This window comes from Lipotes vexillifer, unplaced genomic scaffold (genome assembly GCF_000442215.2).
Source record: "Lipotes vexillifer unplaced genomic scaffold, Lipotes_vexillifer_v1.1 scaffold858, whole genome shotgun sequence".
NCBI lineage: Eukaryota > Metazoa > Chordata > Mammalia > Artiodactyla > Lipotidae > Lipotes > Lipotes vexillifer.
In genome coordinates this window covers 189,293-213,503 of record NW_006788467.1, presented here as the reverse complement: position 1 = coordinate 213,503, position 24,211 = coordinate 189,293, and the positions used below count along the sequence as shown (strand labels likewise).

General features: G+C 42.1%; 1 protein-coding gene across 1 annotated transcript in view; it reads right to left on the bottom strand.

Annotated features, from left to right (window-relative positions):
• The window catches only part of TTF2 (transcription termination factor 2), a 42,288-nt gene extending 19,912 nt beyond the window's left edge, over window positions 1–22,376 (bottom strand). Inside the window, exons 1-10 of the mRNA XM_007461620.1 lie at window positions 22,349–22,376; window positions 22,170–22,272; window positions 19,769–19,855; window positions 9,813–9,879; window positions 7,999–8,997; window positions 7,569–7,683; window positions 7,047–7,229; window positions 4,852–4,979; window positions 3,476–3,557; window positions 1,520–1,639 (exon numbers count right to left, since the gene is read on the bottom strand). Coding sequence (XP_007461682.1) covers window positions 1,520–1,639; window positions 3,476–3,557; window positions 4,852–4,979; window positions 7,047–7,229; window positions 7,569–7,683; window positions 7,999–8,997; window positions 9,813–9,879; window positions 19,769–19,855; window positions 22,170–22,272; window positions 22,349–22,376 — 1,912 coding nt within the window. The remainder of the gene's footprint in view (window positions 1–1,519; window positions 1,640–3,475; window positions 3,558–4,851; window positions 4,980–7,046; window positions 7,230–7,568; window positions 7,684–7,998; window positions 8,998–9,812; window positions 9,880–19,768; window positions 19,856–22,169; window positions 22,273–22,348) is intronic.
• Between the last annotated feature and the right edge of the window lie 1,835 nt (window positions 22,377–24,211).

The window sequence follows — 24,211 nt, the reverse complement described above, 5'->3', positions numbered from 1 at the left end:
TCTTTCCCTTAACTGACATTTATTCCTTCAATCAGTATTTTTAACAACTGCTGCTTCTATTTCTACACATAGCTTATACCTTGGAGATATTGCAGGTCTGGATCTAGACCATAGCAATAAAGTGAGTATCGCAATAAAGTGAGTCACACAAACTTTCTCGTTTCCCAGTGCATATAAAAGGTATGTTTACACAACACTATAGTCTGTTAAGTGTGCAATAGCATTACGTTTTTTAAAAAAGGTGCATAGCTTAATTTGAAAATACGTCATTGTTTAAAAATGCTAACATCATCTGAGCCTCCAGCAAGTCGTAATCTTTTTACTGGTGGATGGTTTGAAGTATTGCAAGAATTACCAAAATGTGACATGGAGACGCGAAATGAGCAAATGCTGTTGGAACAATGGCGCCAAAAGACTTGCTCAACACAGGGCTGACACAAACCCTCAATTTGTAAAAAACAGTATCTGTGAAGCGCAATAAAATGAAGTATGCATGAAGTAGAATAGAAAACGGAAGAAATAATCTTTTAACTCAAAACCATTATTTATTTTCCCCTATAGAAGTGGAAGAGAGAGAGGCTAAAGAGGGCGAGGAAAGTGGGTAGCACATGACTTCACTTTAAAAACCCAAAAAACCCCAATGTGCTTTCACAGTGGCCAGAATGTAGAAGCTGGATCATTTCCTAACTCATCCTGAGTTGATTCATTACAAGGGAGTATTATTACTTTTCTCTGAAAAGCATAACTTAATTACATTCACATTAAAGTGTAAGTACAAAACTCCCTAGGACAAGCGAACATTACTTCGGAACCAGTTAGTGCCGGAGTATTTGTACCACTGCCCCCTATCCTTTGTGTGTGTGCAGGTGCGCACATGCTGCTACTATACACAGGGACACAGGGTCCAGCTGCAACAGTGGTCACTAGAGGCCCTGAGAGCAGATGGCCACAGATTCCTTAACTATCTAACCAACTGAGAAATGTACATGTGTACATGGCAATTTACATGTGGTGTTGGCTGTACATAATATATAGGACCTTTAAGGTACTTATACAGTTATTATATTTTAAAAACAGAGGTTGAAATAAGAGAAATTGTCTAGAATCTGGAAACTTCTGGAAGTTCAGAACATGGAAAACAGTGTCTGCTATGGTGGCTAAAATCTGAATTTGTCACAGATCTTCTTTCAAAAAATAATATATTAACTAATTTGGATCTATCCTATAGTTATATCCTCAACATTAACAAAAATAATCATTAGGTTTAAACTAAGTGTTCTGGAGCCTTAGCTTTCTCCATGAAATTGTTCCTAATCACAGGTCAAGCTAACCTTATATTAAAAGGAAAAAATGATCACTTCTAGTTAGCGTATTCAGTGTCAGAAATGATACTATAGGAAAGTAGTCTAATGCTAGTTTTCCAATAAATTAAATATGACCAAAGCCATCCTTTCATGGCTGAAAAATTTCCACTCTCCGCTGCCTCGCATGATTTAGGAAATAGCAGGTTTTTGAATACCATTTTTGGAAAGCCAAGCCAAAGCCGTGGTTTTGTCCTTTTCTTTGTTTTTCTCTTGATTCTTCTGGGTCAGGATGAGTGCAATCATTGTCAGGGTTTTTCCTAACCCCATATCATCCGCTGGAAAATAAAAACACAAATAGGAGACGTAACTATTTAGGGCAAAGAATCAGCTCAGCTTCAAGAGAAGCAGCCCCGGGCAGACACCAGCCCTGGTCCTCTGCTGTCAGTGCCATTCCAGTCACCATGCTTTGCCTCCTCTATTGAAGCCTTTGTCTTTCTTATTAAAATGAACACTAATTCTTGCTATTTATTTTGAGATCTAGGTCAAAGACATTTACTAGGACTTTTGTAAAATTTAAAACTTATTATTTAGATCTTATTCGAGTCTCCGTGTTATATTGTTACTTATCCAATACATTCATTGATCTCTCCCTCAGTTTGATGATGTTGCCTAGTCTTATTTATTCCCCTGCAAAAGCAAAAAGGTCTTGTAGATATAGCCTACCACCACTTTACTACCACACTTTTGGAGTTGGAGTTAACTCAAGACAGTCCTCCATCCCCTTAACTTATTCATCAAAGAAGGTCATAAACTAGCAGTTCTTGGGTACCATCACTGTGCCGGTTACTGAGCTTATCCAATTTACTATTTATACCCTATAAAATATTATTATCCCCTTGTTAACAGTTTAAATACTCATTCTGACGTAAGCAGAAGTAAAATGTCAGAGCATATGGGCTCTGGTTCAAAGTCTGGTTCTGCCACTGTGCAGAGCTAACACAGCAGCTGACTACTCTCCTTTGGAAGGCCAGCTTACAAGGCTGGCCCTTGGCTGGCATCTGGGAACTTGGATTTCAGGAGGGGTCCCCCCATTCCCAGACTGGGTAAGAGTGGCTCACTGTACCTAAACTGCTTGTACCAATAGTACAGTTTATGCTGAACACCTGCTTTCCTTCTGGAATCTGAAATTCCAGTACCTGCCAGGCTGAAGCTGCCTATGTGGCCAGCCCCCAGTAAAAACCCTGAGTACCAAATCACTAACAAGCTTTCCTGGTTGGCAACATTTTACATGTGGAAGACTTAAGCACACACTGAGTGACTCCACTGGGAGAGGCCTCTGGAACTTGAACCTGGTTTCCCTTGGACTTTGCCCCAAGTGCCTTCTTCCTTTGCTAATTTTGACCTATATCAAATCAAATCACTCAATTATTATTTAATCTATTTGACTGTAATAAATTACACCCACGAATATGACTATATGCTGTGCATCCTAGCAAATCATCCAACCTGGAGGTGGTCTTGGAGACCCAGACACAGCCACTTACTAGCCATAGTGGATATCTGTCATGCTTTCTGGAAGTTGAACACCTTGGAAAATTTTAGCGTGACGGGTCTGCAAAGCAGAGCCTGGAATACTTACTTCCTGCCTCTTCTGCCGCTAAGGCACCGGCAGCATGACCTGGCTCTACAGAGCACTTACACTCACACCAGACTTTGATGCAGATGTGAGTAACTTTAGAAAAGAGGCTCCCTGTGAAATGCTTTCTACAGGAAAGGTTGGAGACGGCAGTGTTTGATTTTGGGGCGGCAGTGCTTTCTTCTACTGCTCGATGGCACAGAGCAGCCATGACGGTTCTTACAGGACACTCCGTTGGTGACTTGGCTTTGGCCATTGCTCCTAGAAGTCCAGCCCGGCCCTCCACATCTCCCAGAGATTCTGTGGGCCACCACAGAATAAACCCTCCCTCTGCTTCATCAGCCAGAGCCAATCTCTACTGCCTGCAACCAAGACCTGACTGATCCTATGGCTGTGTACTCTGGAGCACGTGGCTTAAACTTCCCACACCACAGTTTCCTCATCTGTCAAATGGGGCATTAGAGTACCTACCCAGAGTTGAGAGGACTGAACAAAGCACTGCATTTGTTGGCTCTTAGCCTAACACCAGACTCACCCAGAATTCCTCCTCGTGGCTTCTGACTTTCCCGCCATAGCAGCCAGGCTAATGCCTGCTTCTGGTGCAGCAGCAAAGGGATCTGACAAAGGTAATAACCGAAAGTTAAGTACCAGTTCCTGATGAGAGGCTATGCTGCAGCCTGGCCACATGGACTCCATACTCTACTTGTTTATTTTCTCTAAGTGACCCTCCCAATATTCTAGCTGTCAGATCAGCCACTCGTTTCGCCTTGAAGTCCTGGACTCCTCCCTCTCACCACACGTCCTGGTCTGCCCCGGACAGTTGTCACTGATGCCAGTTGTCCAGCATGTCTATCAAGAGCCGCCTCTCTCGCTCTCAAGTGAGAGTCCTGCTTTGTCTGCTTAATCAGCCCAAGTCAGTTTCTACTGTTTGCAGCCAAGACCTCTGACTGGTCACCCGACTTTTACCAGCCATTCCACTGGCTCTTCCTCATTATCTCTTAAATGTGCCTCTCCTCTCTGTGGGCAATGTCCCACAGAGAGGACAATGTCCCAGTCATACTGCTAGTATGTCCCAGTCCACACTGCTAGTCATAAATTGATAGCCCTTTAACTGGGGGCCCACCTTCTAGTCTTTCTTTCCTCCAGTTTATCCTGAACTCTGTGACATAAAAAACCTTCACAAAACAACCCTGCTCAAAATTCTACAGTGATTCCACAATATCTCTTGAGCCATTCCAGTCTAAGTTCCTTCACCAATGCCAGGCTCCACAGCAAGGGACTCTTCCTGCTTAGTTACATCACCTGCTGCTCCCAGCTCAGGCACTGATGTCACCTGATCATCACTCATTAATACCAATCTCTGTATCTTCCCTCTGAGCACCACTCCCTCTAACTGGAGTATTTGGTTTCTATCCTATCTCTAGGCTTGCCAAGTTTCTTTAAGGCACAAATAATACTGCTGACCTACAGTAACTTTTCCTTTATTTCGAATCCCTTTGTACTTTGCATACAGTCCACAGTACACGACAATGCACGTTTTCTGTCTTACAGTCATTGTCTAGTTGTCTTACGTAGGTTGTACATGCACCTTCACCCCAACTAGTCCACTAAGAGCAGCAATTCCTTTGCAACCTTGTGGCACCTATTGAAGCTCAATAAATGGATCTGTTACTGCTACAGACATATAAAACTGTATGACTTTAAGGAAAAAAAAAAACTGTTGTTTTTTGCTTCTCACTGCTAAACAGAAAAAAAGAAAATACTGCAAGGGAAGCCACTTGAGCATTATTTGTAGAAAAGATATGTCAAAATGGCACTCTGATGGGCACTTTCACAGCAGTTGGTCCCCCTCCTCGTGGGCGCTGGGATACTGTTATAAGACACTCTGCCCTGTGGGCCTTCCTGGCTCACCTTCAACCCAGCTGGATCCTCTGCCACAGCTGTCTCGCCAGGACGTGACTCAAGTGATCGATGCAGCTCATCAATGGCTTCACTTGTGATTTGCCACACTGCGCGAAGGCGACCTTGGCTCATAGGGCCTGCGTACAAATCGAGGTTACCTAAAAGTGCTGCGAGTATTATGTTCTGGCCAGGGTTGCAAAAAGGCAATTCATTATTTGCCAGATGATGGATCTGTATGGACTAAAAATTCTTGCCTCCAGATTCTCCTAGACTCACAGGCTTCATTATCCCTAGTCTCTGTTTGTCTGTTATTTTTAAAAATCACATTATCAAGTGTTCTAATAGAGGACAAAATAAAGTATAATAAAAAATAAGATAACCCATAATATTTTTTTCTCTTTCAGCTTTGAAGAGGTGGCAGCGAAGAAGGTAATACCATGAGAATTTTCAGAAAAAAAAGACCCCTGGGGCTGGATGCAAAGAAGAAAAGCCAGCAATAGAAGAGGCTGAGCAACAGGGAGTCTGCCAAAGTTTAGGCAGACAGGGAGAGACAGCCCCTACAGTGTGCGTCCCAGGCTGCCTGCACAGCACCGAGAATATAATACTTCAGTGCTGGAGCCCCCACTCATTCTACACAGAGAACTTCTACTGAAGCTCATTAATAAACACAAGCACCTTAGCTGGTTGCAAGTTTAGGGATGAAATATCCAACTAAGAGATTTCTAAGACAATAAAAATTAATTATTCACTTATATGTTAAAATGTTTTTAAATGAAAAGGTATTTTAATGGAATTCTTTCCTAAACATATTACATAACTTCTTACCTTAATAATCCACCATAACTTAATTTCTCTAGGCAACTCCATCACCATGGTGATTACTGAATGACGCTGTCACACAGCAATGTTCTTCAAACAGTCTGGAGCACAGCTATGCTGTGCCACTGGACCAAGTACTTTTTCTTTTTTTTTTTTTAATGGAAGTATCGTTAATTTACAATGTTGTGTTAGTTTCAAGCGTAGAGCAAAGTGATTCAGTTACATACATACATCTTCTTTATATATTATTCTTTTTCAGATGCTTTTCCATTATAGGTTGTTACAAGATATTGAGTATAGTTCCCTGTGCTATACAGTAGGTCCCTGTTGTTTATCTATTTTATACATGTAAGTATGTTTTCTCCGTGCCCTTTCAGAGAGACCTTTGCTTCATCTGGCACCCCATCTATTCCTTACCTGCTTGTTGACTACTGCTCTCCAACCTTTCTCCCCTCCTTTCCTCCTGTTTTCTTTTTTCTCTCCTTTTCCCTCCCTATATCTCGAGCAGTTCTCAGTTGGGGGAAAACTGGCTTTAGCTTTTCTCCTCACTGCCAGCCCACTCGAGGTCCTGTGTCCTGGTCAGCAAACCAACCAATCATATTACATAGTTGAGGCTCTACCTGGGATCTTCATGCTGCAGGTGCTTCTGAATTCATTGTTTTCTGCAGAGTTCAGGATGGAAACACTCATTTAAATCGGGTGGTGCTGCTCTCTGAGTCTACTGGTCATGGTCACATAGTCCCCTGCTCTGCCTCAGTGCACACGCACACGCGCGCGCGCGCGCGCACACACACACACACACACACACACACACACACACACAGAAGGACTATAAACATATCCACTGGCCTGCCTCCCTCATCATGATATGAGTTCAAGTTTTCATTCACAAACATTTACTGGATGACTCCCATACGCTGACCACCAGGCCGACTGATCAAGGACCGTGAACAAGGTCAGTGAACAGGGCAGACACAGTCTCTGCCCTCACAAAGATCTAAATTACGCTGCACACACACACACACACACACACACACACACACACACACAGAAGGACTATAAACATATCCACTGGCCTGCCTCCCTCATCATGATATGAGTTCAAGTTTTCATTCACAAACATTTACTGGATGACTCCCATACGCTGACCACCAGGCCGACTGATCAAGGACCGTGAACAAGGTCAGTGAACAGGGCAGACACAGTCTCTGCCCTCACAAAGATCTAAATTACGCTGTGTATAAACTTAGCTGAGCATCACGAGCTTTATCACACAGGCAACTCAGAATCGTTTCTCCCTTTTCATGGTTACAAAGGTATCTACGAGGCAGCATTTAACTCGTAGGTGTAGTGGTTCCCACCAGGGCCAGGCCCTCGGATCTCACCTCCACAGCACTGATCAGACCCTCCAGCAGCCTCCTGGCGGGGAGCCTTCAGTCCGAGACAACCCAGAGGCTGGAGATCCCGGCCCTGCAGGGGTTTGGGAGGCACCAAGTGGGGAGGATCAGTGGTCGTTTTGGTGAAGTTACTCTGCTGTGGTACTTGAGTGTTACTCTTCTCGTTAGTGCCTGCTCAAAAAACAAGGGAAGAACAGATTACACTTCAGAAAAGTGAAGGAATTCTACGCATGAGGTGAGGTCAAGAGAGGGTGGGATCGCCATGAGCTGGGGAAGACTTCTGAGAGAGCACAGCATTTAAACCATTTCTTAAACAATGGGAAAAAGACTTGAGTCCACAGGAAATAGGAGGAAGTTTTTATAAATCACAGGTGTAACTTATAAAGGAAGCTCAGTAACAGATAACAAGATGAGCAAGTGAATGAGTCAACCTATTCTTTATTGAAACGCCTCTCGAACGTCTCCTAAAGTTCACGCAAACTGCGGGTTTGGGGGCAGAACCCCTTTTACCTTGCTCTGGAGAGAGGGCCAGGGCACCCAGCGCATCCTCCAGCTCCTGAAGTTGCTTGAACAACTTCTGACCCTTGTCTGGAAGAGCCTGGATGTTCACAGATGCCAATGTGCTCTGGAAAACAGATCCTATAACATGGGTCGCTCCTCTCAAGTCATTAGAAAAATAGTTTCACATTAAAATAGCCTAAAATGCTAAAACTCTGAAATCACGGTCTTTTAACTATATGTGTGAAAACAGAAGCTTTTTCCTTTCTAAACCCAGGTGACTTACCAAGTCTGAAAATATAAACATAGCAAAAGGCAGAAACTAAACATTCACCACTAAAACCTTTCTCACGTTAATATATTTAACTTGTTTGTGGTGTCCCTTATCTGCCCACAGCAAGCAATGCTCCAAACTTACAAACAAAACACAGGTCAGCAGTACCTTCTTTTGTTTCAGCTGTGTTGTGAGGTACACACGTTGGGCTTCTGGGTCTGAAGATTCTCCCTTCTTGGAAACGCCTGAGTCAGGAGAAATTTTTCTTTGCACACTCTGACCAGGGAATTTGTGGTCCTTCTTCTGTGAGTCTAGAGTCAAGTCAAAGAGCAAGGGGCTCCCTGGCTTAGAGGAAACAAAAACAACATCATCTTCCTCACCGTCACCACTGCTTGTATCGGCGTCTCGCCTCTCTCCCTGGGGGTGCCCTGCGGCCAATGGTGCAGGCTGAGCAACCGGTCGCTTTGGAGCAGGCGTGCCCCGGGTCTCCGGCTGTGCCTGCAAATGGCCCTGGAGCAGACTTTTATGGAGGGTCTGCGTGCTTGCGTCATTCTTTGCCTTTGTTTCTGTAGCCTCCCAGCTCTTGGGGTCCTCCTTGCTGAGGTGTCCCCCTTTCAGGGACTGGCTTATTGGGTGTTGACTGTGAACAATTCGAGGCAAAGGCTTAGTTTCCTTTTCCCTTGGAGGTTCTGATTCTTTTTGGACAGAATGACTCTCACCATTTGACCTCTCCTGAGATGCAGATGGTTCTCTCAGCTCATTCTCATGGACCTGTTTGGATTTCATCTCAAAAAGGTTTCTTTTGTGCACCCCTTCAACCTCCTTTGCAGCACTATGAAACTCTGTCTTCTCCCCTTGCTGTGTCTCTTGAACAGCAGATTGTTTTTCCTTTACCACCAGGCCAGATGAGAGATCTTTCTCCATCCAGCACTTAGATTCCGGCTTCTGTTCCTTCTTTTGATCCAGGAATGGATTTCTCTTTTCCCTTTGCTTCTTATCAGCTGTCTTTTCCTCATCTTCACCTTTGATGAACTGCTTCCGGAGGGATGGTTCTTGATTCTTGTCAACTAACTTGAACGGGTTTCTCTGCTGGCTGGAAGGATAACGAGATGTCTCAGAGGCATGCTGAGACGTACTGGTTACAGAATGTTCTTCAGAATTAGGATCCTAAAAGACAAAGGAAATAATCTTAATATAAAATATTAAAGCAACCTTAACATCTAGAATACCTTTTTTCAGAGGAAATGGAAACACAGTAAAAGCAGTCCAATTTTTCTGAATGTTCCTAGGATCATTTCTCCCTCTAGAAAGGACTGCCAAATTCACAAAGTATTCGTTTCTTAACAGTACTTTCAATGCTTGGTTCCTTCTCTGTCCGTGATCACTGCTTTTCCAGGCCTCAAGGAACAGTAGTGACCAAGTCAAAGTGTTTTAATAATAGCAATAGCCACAATGTATACTTTTCATGAAAAACTATTCTCTCAAGATGAACTTTTCCCAAAACTTAAACAGTACCCTATACTTGCTTTGATTTTGGCTTTAGGAAGGTTTCATGGTGTAAATCCAGAATCTTAAGTCCAAGCTATCTCCCTACAAAAACAAGTTTCATGACCTTGTACAGTCTAGCTCCTCATGTACTGGATTTCTGTAGGGTCTTTCCTAATTCTCACATTCTAGAAGCTTATGAATTATACTCAGCTTATTCCAACATCAAATAGATATCAGTCTATAAAAACATGCTGAAGTTAGTCAAGTAAATTTAATTTTTTCCCTAAATAGCAGGATACTAACTATATTTAAGACCCAAATGGTCCTTTGAATTAAGAGTCCCAACAAGGTCTACCATGCTTAAAGAAAAGAACTGTCTTTCAGAGACAGCACAATGAAAACCAGTTTATACCAGACTTCAGGGTCTTTTCAGGTGATCCCACAGATTAAACAATCTTAATAGTCAGGTTTGAAAACAGATGAATAATTCCTACCTGCCATGGGATATTTCCACACCATTGCTTCCCCTCTGCCTTACTTCTAACACATCGGAAGAATAACCTAATGAAGTATAAAACAGAAATAATCAAATTTGTGAAAATACATTAAAACAAGAGATAAATTTGTTTTTAACCCAAGAAAACATCTTACAATTATTTGATACCAGCTTTCAAAGGTCACTTGAAACCAATTACTCTTATATGTACGACATTTAAAAATTCTTTATCTCACAGGATATTTATAAGAGCTGAGAAGTGAAAGGATACAGATGTCATGGTAACCAGAGGGTATTCATAGATTTATTCTTTTAACTCTACAGAATAACTGACATGGGAACACTGATCAGCAAGGACTGCTAAAATCAGAAAAAAGGAGATAAACAGACATTATGTTTCCCTAAAGGGAAGCCATAATACTTCCCATAAAGTAAAAACAAACAAACAAACAAAAAAACCAAGCCACGGACTTCCCTGGTGGCACAGTGGTTAAGAATCTGCCTGCCAAGGCAGGGGACACGGGTTTGAGCCCTGGTCCGGGAAGATCCCACATGCCATGGAGCAACGAAGCCCGTGCGCCAAAACTACGGAGCCTGCGCTCTAGAGCCTGCAAGCCACAACTACTGAGCCCACGTGCCACAACTACTGAAGCCTGCGTGCCTAGATCCTGTGCTCCACAACAAGAGAAGCCACCGCAATGAAGAGTAGCCCCTGCTCTCCACAACTAGAGAAAGCCTGCACGCAGCAACGAAGACCCAACACAGCCAAAAATAAATTTTAAAAAAACAACAAAAAAAACAAGCCAAACCAAAACAAAAACTAACCTGAATCTGGTCAAACTTGAATCCAATTACTGATTTACAGGAAATACAAACAACAGAGGAACACATAAAACTAGACCAGGGGATGTAATCTGCAAACTCTTAACAGTGGGAAATGCTATTAAGATAAACAACTCGATTCCTTCAACAAGTAAATCACAAGGGAGAAAAAAAGATTGGGGGGAACCTACTTAAGAGGCTTAAAAAACCTATCAATCAACTGCAATCTGTGGACCTTATTTGGATCTTGACTTAAGCAAATGAACAAAACTACCAAAAAATAAACTATAACATTTATGAATCTACTGGAAATCTGTACTCCAACTGGTTAAAAAAAAAGAGTTCATATCTTTTAGAGCTACACACTGAAGTATTTACAGAAGAAATGACATTATCTGGGATCTGTTTCCAAATATGGCAGGAGGTGGGGGGTGGAGTGGGTAGGGTATATATGGAACAAGATTAGCCATGAATTGGTGATTGTTGAAGCTCATGTGCTGTATTATTCTATCCTAATTTTGTATATATTTCCAATCTTCCACTAAGAAAATAAAGACTGAATACAGCCTTACATCCCAGTGCAAGACAGTCGCTGCTCACACAAACACTACCTACACTCCAGCTATCCAGAAATGGCTACTCTGTCCCATCCTCAAACTAAGCCACACACTCTCCATCCTACTGGACTTTGCATGTGTACCATCCTCCATCCAAAGGATGTCCTCCTTATCCCTATTTGCCCACCATTACCCCATCACCAGCTGTCAAAGTCCTACAGGTCCCTCCACACCTAGTTCAAGACATACCTCCTTTGCAAGGTTTTCCCACATCCCCTGCCCTGTTCATTCATTGTACTGCTTCTCTGTTTTTCTTGTATATAGTTGTAGTACACTTGTATCTGCCTGTCTGCCCAACTATATTTTCAGCAACCAGAAGGCTATAACCATATATGATCTCTTCATTCGTAACTAAGCTTCGCCTTTTGTACATAATAGTTAAGTATTGCTGAATTAAACAGAACCTACTGATTTTTTCCTTACCCCAAATGACTTCTCAAAAACATGTAATCAGTTAAATAAGAGCTTTTAAAATAACATATTTTAATTGTTTAAACAGGTAATATACTCAATCAAAAAGTGTAAAATGGCAGTGAAAAGCACCCCCTCCTCATATGTTCCATTCACATCCCTCCCAAGTAACCATTTTCATTAATTTTTTGTCTGCCTTTCCAGAGATGGTTTTAATGCATATTCAGATCAATATAATATTTTATTTCTTCCTTCTCTACTCAAGGTACTAAATACCTTGCTTGCTTTTTTTTTTTTTTTAAACTTAACAATGTCTTGGAGATTTTTCTATAAAAACATATACATAAAGGACTTCCATATATATATATTTTTTTCTACAGCTGCACAGTTTTTTTGTTTTTTTTTTTTTTGGCGGTAAGCAGGCCTCTCACTGTTGTGGCCTCTCCCGTTGCGGAGCACAGGCTCCGGACGCGCAGGCTCAGCGGCCATGGCTCATGGCCCAGCTGCTCCGCGGCATGTGGGATCTTCCCGGACCGGGGCAAGAACCCGTGTCCCCTACATCGGCAGGCGGACTCTCAACCACTGCGCCACCAGGGAAGCCCAGCTGCACAGTTTTTTACACAGCTGCAGTTTTCCACTATAAGGATGTTCCATTATTTATTTAACCAGACCCTCTTGATGTGGACAGTTTGGTTGTTTCCAATTCTTTCCTATTAAAAGCAATATCACAACGAATAACCTTTTGTATATGTCATTTCACATGTGTTTTAATATATCCGTAAGGCAACTATCTATATCTCATACTGTGGATTAGAGCCTTCATTGTTTTTCTTCATCAATTAGCTTCTAGGTTTTATTTATTAGTTCTCTTTTTGCTGCTTTCTAACTCATTAAATTTGTTTTACCTGCACTAATTTCTTCTTTCTGCTTTCTTTCCGTTTAATTTCTTGTTCTTTTTCAAACTGTTGTATATCACAGTAAGAGTCCTAACTCAAAAACAAACCCTGAGCAGGTCACGACCCCTCAACGCCATACTTCACTTGGACATAGAAGCAAAGATAACAAGCCCCAAACAGACAAGTATTCCATAAATGTCAAGTTAAAAAGAAAACAGGACCAGCCCCTCTCATACAAACTCACAGTTTTCCCATTCAAGCTCACAATTTTAAAAAACATGTATTGGTTTCTAATTTTTCTTACTGCGATAGGATACTATATTGAACGTATAGTTCTGAAAATTTCTGAAATGCCTTGAATGCATGAAAATTCAAAGTACTGGCTACTATTAAGGAGAACTACTACTTATGAAAATAAGTCAAGAACAAATTCCTGCTGTTGTTGAAAGTGTATCAAGTACTTGAAACCTTTACTGAAAGAATATTTTATAGTATCTGTTTTAAAGCCCACGCCTCAAAGACTTTCAGGAGAAGGGCAAGATTTGGAGAAAGAGGGAAGAAATCAACACACACTGAGCATCAACTATGTGCTAGGCACAGTGCAAAAAATGCTTCTACTTACATTTTTATTAAAATCAATCTGGGTGGGCTTCTCTGCTTTTAGGATAAAAAGTTTGTTACATTTATAAACTGTAAATCAACAGAGAAAGCAGTGGAAATATATTCTCATAGAGAAAGCAAATACTGATTCCACTATGAAAAAAGAGCATAATTTCTACAGTATATTCATTAATTATTTTCCAGGACATAGGTTATGAACAATAATGATGAAACCAACAAGAGGTCATTCAAGGCCAAATCCAAGTCTCAGCTCCTCCACTTTCTCAGTAACCTTCATAAGCCTTAATCTCCTACTGTTAGTCTTACAGTCACAGAAGCATCTGGCACTTGAACACATCCAATATAGCACTCTAATGTGCAGATCGGACTGCTCACCAACCTCTGTGTGTCTCTTATCCCAACTGTGTCACAGGGACCTTAGAAATATGGGTTCACATCTACATATGCAGCAACGGAGAAACATAAAGCTGGATTTCTACCTCATTCTTTTACACAAAAATTCAAGATGGAACAAAAAATGTAGAGAATGAAACTGTAGGACTTCCCTGGTGGCGCAATGGTTAAGAATCCGCCTGCCAATGCAGGGGACACGGGTTCGAGCCCTGGTCTTGGAAGATCCCACATGCCACGGAGCAACTAAGTCCATGCGCCACAACTACGGGGCCTGCGCTCTAGAGCCCGTGAGCCACAACTACTGAGCCCATGTGCCACAACTACTGAATCCCGCGCGCCTAGAGCCTGTGCTCCACAACGAGAAGCCACCACAATGAGAAGCCTGCGCACCACAACGAAGAGTAGCCCCCGCTCACCACAACTACAGAAAGCCCGCACGCAGCAACAAAAACCCAACGCAGCCAAAAATAAATAAGTAAACAAATTTATTTTTAAAAAAAAGAATGAAACTGTAAATGTTCTAGGAAAAAAATGGAGATGAATATTTTTGTAATCCTAAAGTGAAAAGGGAATGACAAAATCCTGCAGCTGAGAAAGGATTTTGTAATTTGACTACATAAAAGTATTAAACTTGCATATAGTAAAAATACTATAGGTGAAATTACAAGACAAAAGGCAAACTGGGGGGGCTTCCCTGGTGGCACAGTGGTTGAGAGTCCGCCTGCCGATGCAGGGGACACGGGTTCGTGCCCTGGTCCTGGAGGATCCCACGTGCCGCAGAGCGGCCTGGCCTGTGAGCCATGGTCGCTGAGACTGCGCGTCCGGAGCCTGTGCTCCGCAACGGGAGAGGCCACAACAGTGAGAGGCCCGCGTACCGCAAAAAAAAAAGGCAAACTGGCAAAAGTAATTGCTACACATATTACAAAGGGTTAATATCCTCTCCATACAAGGATTACTTCTATGATACAGCGCAATGCACGACACTCTACAGCACCTAGTAAAAGTCCTGGCTTTACTGAGTGGAGTTCTTCATGGGTTGCTGGGCCTGAGGTCCTTCTGCATGGCTCTGGTTCATGCCCAAATGTCTCTCCGTCATCAGCCTAGGTAATCATCACTGGGTTAAATAACCTGCATGTCAATTCCACCCAGTAACCAACCATACAAGGAGTTTCCTAGACATGCAAAGATTCAAGTGGTATGAAAAATGAAGTATTTTGAACATCCCACTACAACCAGTTATTTAAAGAACTAAAATAACTGGTTGGTTTTACCCAACTACAGACAAAAGAATATTACCATCTATTTTGACCCCATATCCTTGAGAATGAAAGCTAAAAGAGAGAGAGGGGAGAGAACATGAACTCAGGAGCTGGATGACAATGTCCAACATCTGTATACCAACGTGTGCCACATCACTGACATCAAAGCAAGGTTGTTCCCTCTGGTTCTACCGAGGGACTATCATAGTTTTTTTTAAGGCCCATAAACTGGGCATTAAACATGCTCATGGCTGAGGGTCGGTCAAACGCGGGTGAGTGGTACCATCTGGTGTTTAGTTAGAGAACTACACACAAAAGTGGCTTTACTCCAAGGTAACAAAAATGGGCATCTTAGTCCTACTTTGGTTTATACCTCCCTTGCATTACTCTGCTACACCTATCTCCTAGCTAGGTTAAGCGTTAAACATAATGGTATTAATTCAAGCATGTAAAGCACTTTAAGTTCCTGAAAAGAAAACCCAGTTTTGGGGAAGGAAAGGCTGTACTCCCTGACATCGTTCTCCAGAGTATAGGGGTTCTGGCTAAATGCCTTACTGTCTGCTAAGGAAGTCATCATCCATAGACACATTACCTATTTCTTTTTAAATTTCCAGCCTGTACCACCTATCAGGGTACTTGTTGGATTTTTTGCTTTTTTTGCTTTGTTTTTAATTTGTTGTGTGTTGTAGAACTGTATTTTATTTGTCCTAAAACAAGCTTTTTAAAGCTCTAGTAAGTACCTCCTAATAAGTGTTCTAGATTTGGACTAAAAGAAATACATTCAAGCATTCTTTTTCTATTTTTAAAATAATGATCACCTCTCAGCCTCATCTACCTAGTGTGAAGAATATTAGAGACAGGGCTTCCCTGGTGGCGCAGTGGTTGAGAGTCCGCCTGCCGATGCAGGAGACGCGGGTTTGTGCCCCGGTCCGGGAAGATCCCACATGCCGCGGAGCGGCTGGGCCCGTGAGCAAAAAAAAAAAAAAAAAAAAAAAGAATATTAGAGACAAGTTCTCAAACTTCTGTCTTCAGCTTAGACCTTTCTTCGGAGCTGCCCACTCACTTTGCTAGCTGGTTTCATACATACATAAGACACAATGAGTCCAAAGCTGTATGTGTTAGCCATCCTCTACTGATGTTACCTTTCCTTCCTTGTCTTGCTTAATGGTAAACTCATCATCCATAAACCCAACTAGGCAACCATTTCCTGAGCACTGACCATGTGCCGAATGCCAGACTAAGTGCACCACACACACGGCCTCAGTGAACCCTCACAACTGAGTGAAATCAGGGCTACCATGACCACTGTCCCAGCTGAGTAAATGGAGGAAAGAACATGTTTAAACGTGCTTAAACACCCTACTAGGAAACGTGCCATATCCATTTCAGCAAGTGTTCTCCAGTCTAAGTGCACCCAACTCCACTGCCAGGGCTTCAATCCAAACCCATCTTTCACTTAGAGAAGGTGGGTATGCCTGGAGTTGGTTAGACCTAGGCTCAAATCCCAGTGATGCCACATCATAACCATGGCACCTCAGATTCCTTTTCTAACCTCTCTAAATGTTTCCTCATCTGTCTATACAACAGGGGTATTGAAACCTCTCATAGCAGATTCTATGAAGATAAGAGGTAAAGAACATGCCACGTAGTAGGCATTCAATAGCAACTATTAGTTCAGTGGGCTCCGTGCCTCCACTGCCTTCACTTCCTAATCTAACTACCATAGTTCTTCTTTTAATGTAAATTGAATAAAAAGTTCTTTGGCGTCTTCCTACCACATAGAACAATATCTCTGTATGATTCAGGGCCCCCAGTAGTGTGTAAAGGAGAACATCCTAACTTCACGTACTAGAGGCTTACTGGCACCACTGTACTAGCAGAAAACAACAGAAAAGTGAATTTTTTTAAAATTCCATTTATAGGGAATTCCATAGCGGTCGAGTGGTTAGGACTATGCACTTTCACTGCCAATGGCCAGGGTTCAATCTCTGGTTGGGGAACTAAGATCCCACACACCGCATGGTGCAGCCAAAAAAAAAAAAAAAATTCCATTTACAACAGTGTCAAAAAACATTAAAACACTGAGGACTAAATTTAACCAAGAGGGTATAGTACTCTATAATGAGAACTATTCCATAATGCTGAAATTTTAAAAGTCATAAATAAATAACATACCATGCTCATGAACTGGAAGATCAATATTGATGTCAGTTCTCCCCAAACTCATCTATATAGGTTCAATGAAATCCCAACTGAGTTTTCTGAGGAAATTTTAAAAGTTGATTCTACATTTTATATGGAAATGTAAAGGACCTAGAATAGCCAATCTTGAAAAGGAAAGTTGGATTCACACGATCTTATCTGATCTTGTCAGGATAGGCAAATAGATCAATGGAATAGCTTAGCAAGTCCAGAAATAGGCCAGCACGTGGTAGTCAACCGATTTTTCAACAAAGGTGCCAAGCGTTTCCATGGGGAAAGGAAAGTCTTCAAAAAATGGTGCTGAAACAACTGAATAACATTCATTCATTACTATATGAAAAATTAAATGAACCCCAGTTTGAATCTCATGAGGTACCCCAAGTTATTGATAATATGAGGTAGAGCATAGACTAAACAAAAAAGCCATTAAAAAAAAAAAACTATAAAACTTCTAGAAGAAACCACTGGAGAACTTTATGATCTTGAGGTAGGCAAAGATTTCTCAGAGAACACAAAAAGCACAAACCATAACAAAATGATAAATTGGACTTCATAAAATGAAAAGCTTCTGCTCCTCAAAAGATAGTCAAGAAAATGAAAGCCACAGATTGGGAGAAAACATTCACAATCCATATATCCACCAAAGGACTTCTACAGAGAACACATAAAGAACTCTCTCAACTCAATAACAAAAGACAACTCAATTTTAAAAATAGGCAAAAATCCCCCAAAGTTATGCTGTATGATTCCATGTATGTAACATTTTGAAATGACAAAATTTTAGAGCTGGAGATCAGGTTCATGATTGGCAGGGGTGAACGGGGAAACGAGGAAGGTGGATGTGGTTATAAAAGGGCAACAAGAAGGATCCTCTGGTAATGGAACCACTCAATATCTTGACTGTTGTAGTGAATACACAAAACTACACTTGATAAGTTGTATAGAACTAAATGTATATGTACACACACAAATTAGTACAAGTAAAACTATCTTTACAAATGAGATCAGTGGATTATCAATATAAATATCAATATCCTCGTTATGATATTATACTAAATTTTGCAAAATGTTACCATTAGGTAAAGTCTACAGAGGATCTCTCTGTACTATCAATATTTCTTTTAATTGCTTATGACTCTACAATTATGTCATTTAAAAATTTCAATTTAAAAAATGGGCAAACATTTTAAACAGATACTCCATCAAAGAAGATATACAAAAATGGCAAAAAACCACATGAAACCAAATGGTCTTCATAAATGGTATTCATAAAATGGAATTCAACTGGGCAATAATAAAGAATGAATTACTGGGGACTTCCCTGGTGGCACAGTGGTTAAGAATCCGCCTGCCAATGCAGGACACATGGGTTCGATCCCTGGTCTAGGAAGATCCCACATGCTGCAGAGCAACTAAGCCCATGCACCACAACTGCTGAGCCTGTGCTGTAGAGCCCGCGAGCCACAACTACTGAGCCTGCACACCACAACTACTGAAGCCTGCATGCCCTAAAGCCCGTGCTCTGCAACAAAGAGAAGCCACCGCAATGAGAAGCCCGCACACCGCAACGAAGAGTAGCCTCCGCTCGCCACAAGTAGAGAAAGCCCATGCGCAGCAACGAAGACCCAACGCAGCCAAAAAATAAATAAATTTATTAAAAAAAAATGAATTACTGATACATACAACCACATGGATGAATCTCACAGATACTGTTACATAAAAGCCAGATACAAAAGAATACATACAGTATGAATCAAAACAATGATTGGCTACAGTGGGTGGGGGGATTAACCAGAAGGGATCCAATGGCACTTAGTGGGGTAATGGAAATAAATATTCTATATTTTGACTGGGATCTTGGTTATAAGGATGGGTATATACCTTTCTCAAAACTCAACCGGTTGAACACTTAAAAGAACTGTGCATCGTACTGCATGCATAACTCAGTTAAGAAATATAGTAGTACAGGCAGTTTTCAGTTATGTAAAAATTGTGAAGATGGTACTTGAATGCCTATACTTGGGGGGAAAAATTGATCTAGAATATATAAATTCCAAACTGCACAGAATATCATATAAAAACATTACATCTGGCCCCTGCCTTCCTGGCCAATCTTTTCTTCTGAAGTCTCCACTTAAATATATGCTAAACTATCACTGAACCAAATGCTTGCAATTACTTCATGCCCCTGTACACTAATGCAGGATACTGATCTGTTAAATATGACCTCTTTTTTGCCCCTAGCGAATTCCTACTTATTTTTCAATACAATATTTTTCAATATTCATGACAAATATCTGCCACCTATATAGACTTCTCTGCCCTTTCTCTGAGTTCCCATAAAAGGGAAACTAGCAGTTATTGAGTACTTAACATACATTAGACATTTTTACACATTACCTCGTTGTACTACCAGAATGAGAAAGTTGAACAGTTAGGACAAGTTAATGACCATTGCTGGGCTGATGTTAAATTCGCTACTTGAGAGCTGGAGAGGGAGGGAGGTAGAGCAGTTTATCCAGAAATTAACCGGAAGTCAGGCTTCTCACATTAACCAGTAGCTCAGAAGTTAGGAAGTGACAGCCCAAAAGATATTCAATATATATAGAAATACCGTTTGTTTTTTAATGACTTTTAAAGAATAGTCAATCCTAGGAAAACACCTGACTGTAACCCCACCAGGCCAAGCAGAACAAAAACAGATACACTTAGCTGTTCCTTTTGGACACTTACCTGTATTCTTTCTTGCCCTGTGATAGAAACAGACCCTGAAGCTCTACCGCAAAGTCCTCATGCAATAAACAATGAGAAACAGGAATGCTAGAGGGAAAAAAAATTGAAATTTTGTTTTAGGAGGCAAAGAATAGAGGTCAATAACCTAAAATTAAATCCAGAATATGGGTTTTAAACTGAAGGGTCCATGTATGACCTCTACTGGGTTTGTAAATCCCCCACACTTTTATGTCTATGTGCATTCCTCTGGGGAAAGGGCCCACAGCTTTCATCTCTTCTCATGCCCCCAAATAAAATATGACAGTAAACATATCTATCTTTTTCCTGAGGACTCAGGTTTAAAATGATACTGTGCTATGTGCCCACTATACTGCGATACCTCCAAGCTGTGAATTTTCCCCAGGTTCTTCCATCATCCTTTTTCCTGATAACCTGTTAGCTGTCACTCAGTGTTGTTCACATGCCAACTCTGCAAACACACTCTACTAATTTGCTTCATGCTTGGTTGGCATAAGTTCAACTCCTCCCTTCCAACTTCTTACTATGAAAGAATTTATGTATAACATTTGAGAGTGAAGATCTAAAGTAGTCTCACGTGACCTGTGGCATTTTCTTTGTCTTTTTGCTTATATTCTGGTTACTAGACATTCCAAAGAGGTCGAATTTATCAAATAACCATCTTCATGTCAAATATTATTGTACTAGTTTGTATAGCAATATGTTCTTATAAATGGTAAGCTATATAAGGGCATTTTTCTCTTCAGTTAAAACCAAATCTTATGCTTCTATTAATGTTTAACTCCTACAAATCTGAATGTGCTTTCATGTCTCATGAAACTTGAGCTAGGGACTGAACCTAAGAAGCTCCATATAGATATCAGAAATTAAACAGTAAACTCTGCCATAATGATATGGTGTTGATAGCTTGAGTATTTTTGTTTGATCCCTTCTATCTTAAGATTCAACACTGATTTAAATAGAGTCACTTTGTATTTAATTAAGTTGGATCCCAGTAATTTCTTTCAAATGTAAAAACTTATTAGAAGGCTAAGAAAATATTTTCTCTAAAAATTTATTTTCTAAATCTGAAAAAGGGTAAAAATCTTCAACTTAGTTTCAAAGCATAACAAAAACACAAATCATCTAAATCATTTGGGGGAAACATGAGAAGTTAATGTATGTGTTGAAAAAATACTTTATTTTCTAATATTGATATCCATTATGTGCCTTACATATGTAGAAAAATACCTTTTCTAAACCAAGTTAAGTAGAAAGCAGGAAAAATGCATAATGATGTGACAGTTTAAAATTTCACATAGAAACTGTGGACACTTGGTACTGTGAAAACATTAACAACACTTTATGAGAACAGTATTAACTTTCCTCACTTCAAAGAAGATGCTTAATATTTCTGGGTCTCAGCTTTCACCTTTGTAAAAAACTAGACTGCTGAATCAGATTTCTGATGTTTCTTTCAGCTTTAATCCCTAAAGTAATTTGTTTCTTTGGAATATCAATCTCACCACTTAAATGCAGAGAATACTATTTTTAAAAGGGGGCTGTTAATCTGACTACCAGAGTGTTTTAACTTCGAACATTAAAAAAAATCAGTTGGAGGGCCTCCCTGGTGGCGCAGTGGTTAAGAATCTGCCTGCCAATGCAGGGGACACCGGTTCGAGCCCTAGTCCGCCAAGATCCCACATCCTGCGGAGCAACTAAGCCCATGCGCCACAAGTACTGAGCCTGTGCTCTAGAGCCCGCGATCCACAACTACTGAGCCTATGCGCCACAACTACTCAAGCCCGCGTGCCTAGAGCCTGTGCTCCACAACAAGAGAAGCCACCGCAATGAGAAGCCTGCGCACCGCAACGAAGAGTAGCCCCCGTTCTCCGCAACTAGAGAAAGCCAGCGTGCAGCAACGAGGACCCAATGCAAACAAAAATAAATAAAAATGTTAAAATAAATAAATAAAAACCACTTCGGCCTAAAACTAGTGCAAAGCTGGCACCAGTTAATTTCTAATATGCCTGTATGCCTCACTTAAATGGGAAGGGGGTAATGTTCAAGCAGGAGAAGGGAGGGTCAAGGCCTGACTGGTGAACAGAAACCCAGAACTGAAAAAGACCAGAAGGATCCAGATGTAGCCAATCCTCCATGTTATAAGTGAGGGAACTGGCGGCCCAGAGAGGGAAAGTAACCAGCCTTGGGTCACACAGGAAGCAGTGGCGGAGCGTGTCCCTAACATGCCACGCTTTCCTGGGATTACCAACTACTTAAAGGGACCTGGCTCCGCAGACCAGGGGTCCCAGCTCTCCTAGTCCTTGTGGGAAGCGGGGAGCCGGAGACTCCTCCTGGGAGGCCACGCGCAGTCGCCGGGAATCGTGCCCAGCTCGAGACCTACTCGGCGGCCCGCACGAAGTTGCATGTGTCCGCCGGGCACACGTAGAAGCTCTTTCCTTTATTCGGGCCATCTCGGACGCCGGTCTTCAGAAAACACAAGGTCCCTGAGGAGAGAAGGTCGACAGTGATTACGCCACGCTAGGCTGACAGACCCCGAAGGACCCTAGCACCCTGACCTACCGTGCTGTGGACACCCAACTACTTCCATCCCACGGCTTCTTTCCTCTTCCCCGAAACCACCCCCAGCCCCAACGCCTGGTTCCGCCATTTACTCCGCCCTCTTCATTCAGGAACCAATCGGCACCCACCCCCCATAATTCACCGCCGCGGCCTTAGCCCCACCCTAGCTACTATCAGTCAATCAGACGGGAAGTGTGCTCACCTCCAACCAATCACAGCCGCCCTAGGCTCGCGGCGCGCCGAAATCAAAAATGAGGCGAGAGGGCGGAGGGGGGAAACTGGTCTGGTTGGTGGGGCGTGGCTGGTGCTAGAGGAAGGCTTGGGGGCCGGCAGGGCTTCCGGGCCGAGGGAAGCTTTGTTTTGCAGGTCCTGGAAGACGAAAGAACGGGACTGTGGGCGGGGCGACTCTAGAGTCTATTCATTTAAGATCTAGAGGCGGCCCTAGAGGAAGCAGACGTTACAAACTCCTCTGCAAAGAAAGCTGCCTTCTCCCGGAGGCCAAGAGCGCCTGGAGCTTCGCGGTCATCTGCGAGCCGGGGCCTGGCGCTAGTGGGCGCTCTGCCTCCGCGAGGGGTCACTGGGGAGGGGAGGAGTCCCTGAGAAGCGGCCACCGCAGGATGAGGCACTGGATTTGCAATTTAGGGGCGAGGGGCCGGGCGCGAGTGAGGGCTGATGGGGCGTCCTTTAAAGCTGCAGGGTGAACTGGCAAATCTATCGTAAAGCAGGCATAAAGACTAGGGCTACACAACACAAAGCGCTAATCCATACATATCTCTCTTGACAACCTGGTGACATGGGCAGCATTTTAAGGACCCCCGACACTCATAGAAGTTTGAGTGACTCACCCGAGGTCAGAGAATTAGCGAGTGGGCCGTCTGCCGACGGGTGCCCGGGGGACAGCGCAGCTGCCTCCTCTGTGTACTGAATGTTCTCTAGGCGCTCAGTGTAGGAGACCTGAGTTAGAAATGACAAAGTGGAAACAACAGGAGAAATAGATTGTCTTTGGTGAAAGGGAGTTTTATTTTGCACACTTTGTATTGTCAGACTTTTTCTACTAGTATGCTTTTTGTAATATTAAAAATTGAGGGTGAAGTTAAAAGAAAGGGCACTATTTGAAATCGTAATCATATCTCTTAGTCAACAAAAAGGGAGGAATAGAAATCAGAGACTTATTGCAAGAAAGATGGCTTCGTCTTACAACTACTGAGGACCATATGTCCAGACATATGGCGTGTGCAACTGTACTTATGGAGACCGTAGGACAGGAAATCTGCAAATTCTAGGAAATCTGGGCTATGTGATAAATGTAAATGTCCTAGGGGTTCCAGAAGAGGGGAGACAAACCTGAGGTAGCATTTATTTATTTTTTTAATAGATTCTATTTTATTTATTTATTTATTTATTTATTTATTTATTTATTTATTTATTTATGGCTGCGCTGGGTCTTCGTTGCTGCACGCGGGCTTTCTCTAGTTTCGGCGAGTGGGGGCTACTCTTCGTTGTGGTGCGCCAGCTTCTCATTACGATGGCTTCTCTTGGCTTCTCTTGTTGCGGAGCACGGGCTCTAGAAGCGCAGGCTCAGTAGTTGTGGCGCACGGGCTTAGTTGCTCCGTGGCATGTGGAATGTTCTCAGACCAGGGATCGAACCCATGTCCCCTGCACTGGCAGGCGGATTCTTAACCACTGCGCCACCAGGGAAGCCCCAAGGTATCATTTATTAATTAAATGAGCCCTTATTAAATAGCTTTTTGTGTGCCCAATGTGGACCACGTGCTTGAGAAATATACAATTCATTTATTCATACACAAAGTTTAAGATGACTATTCTTTTCTTTTTTTTTTTTTTTTTTTTTTTTTTTTTTTT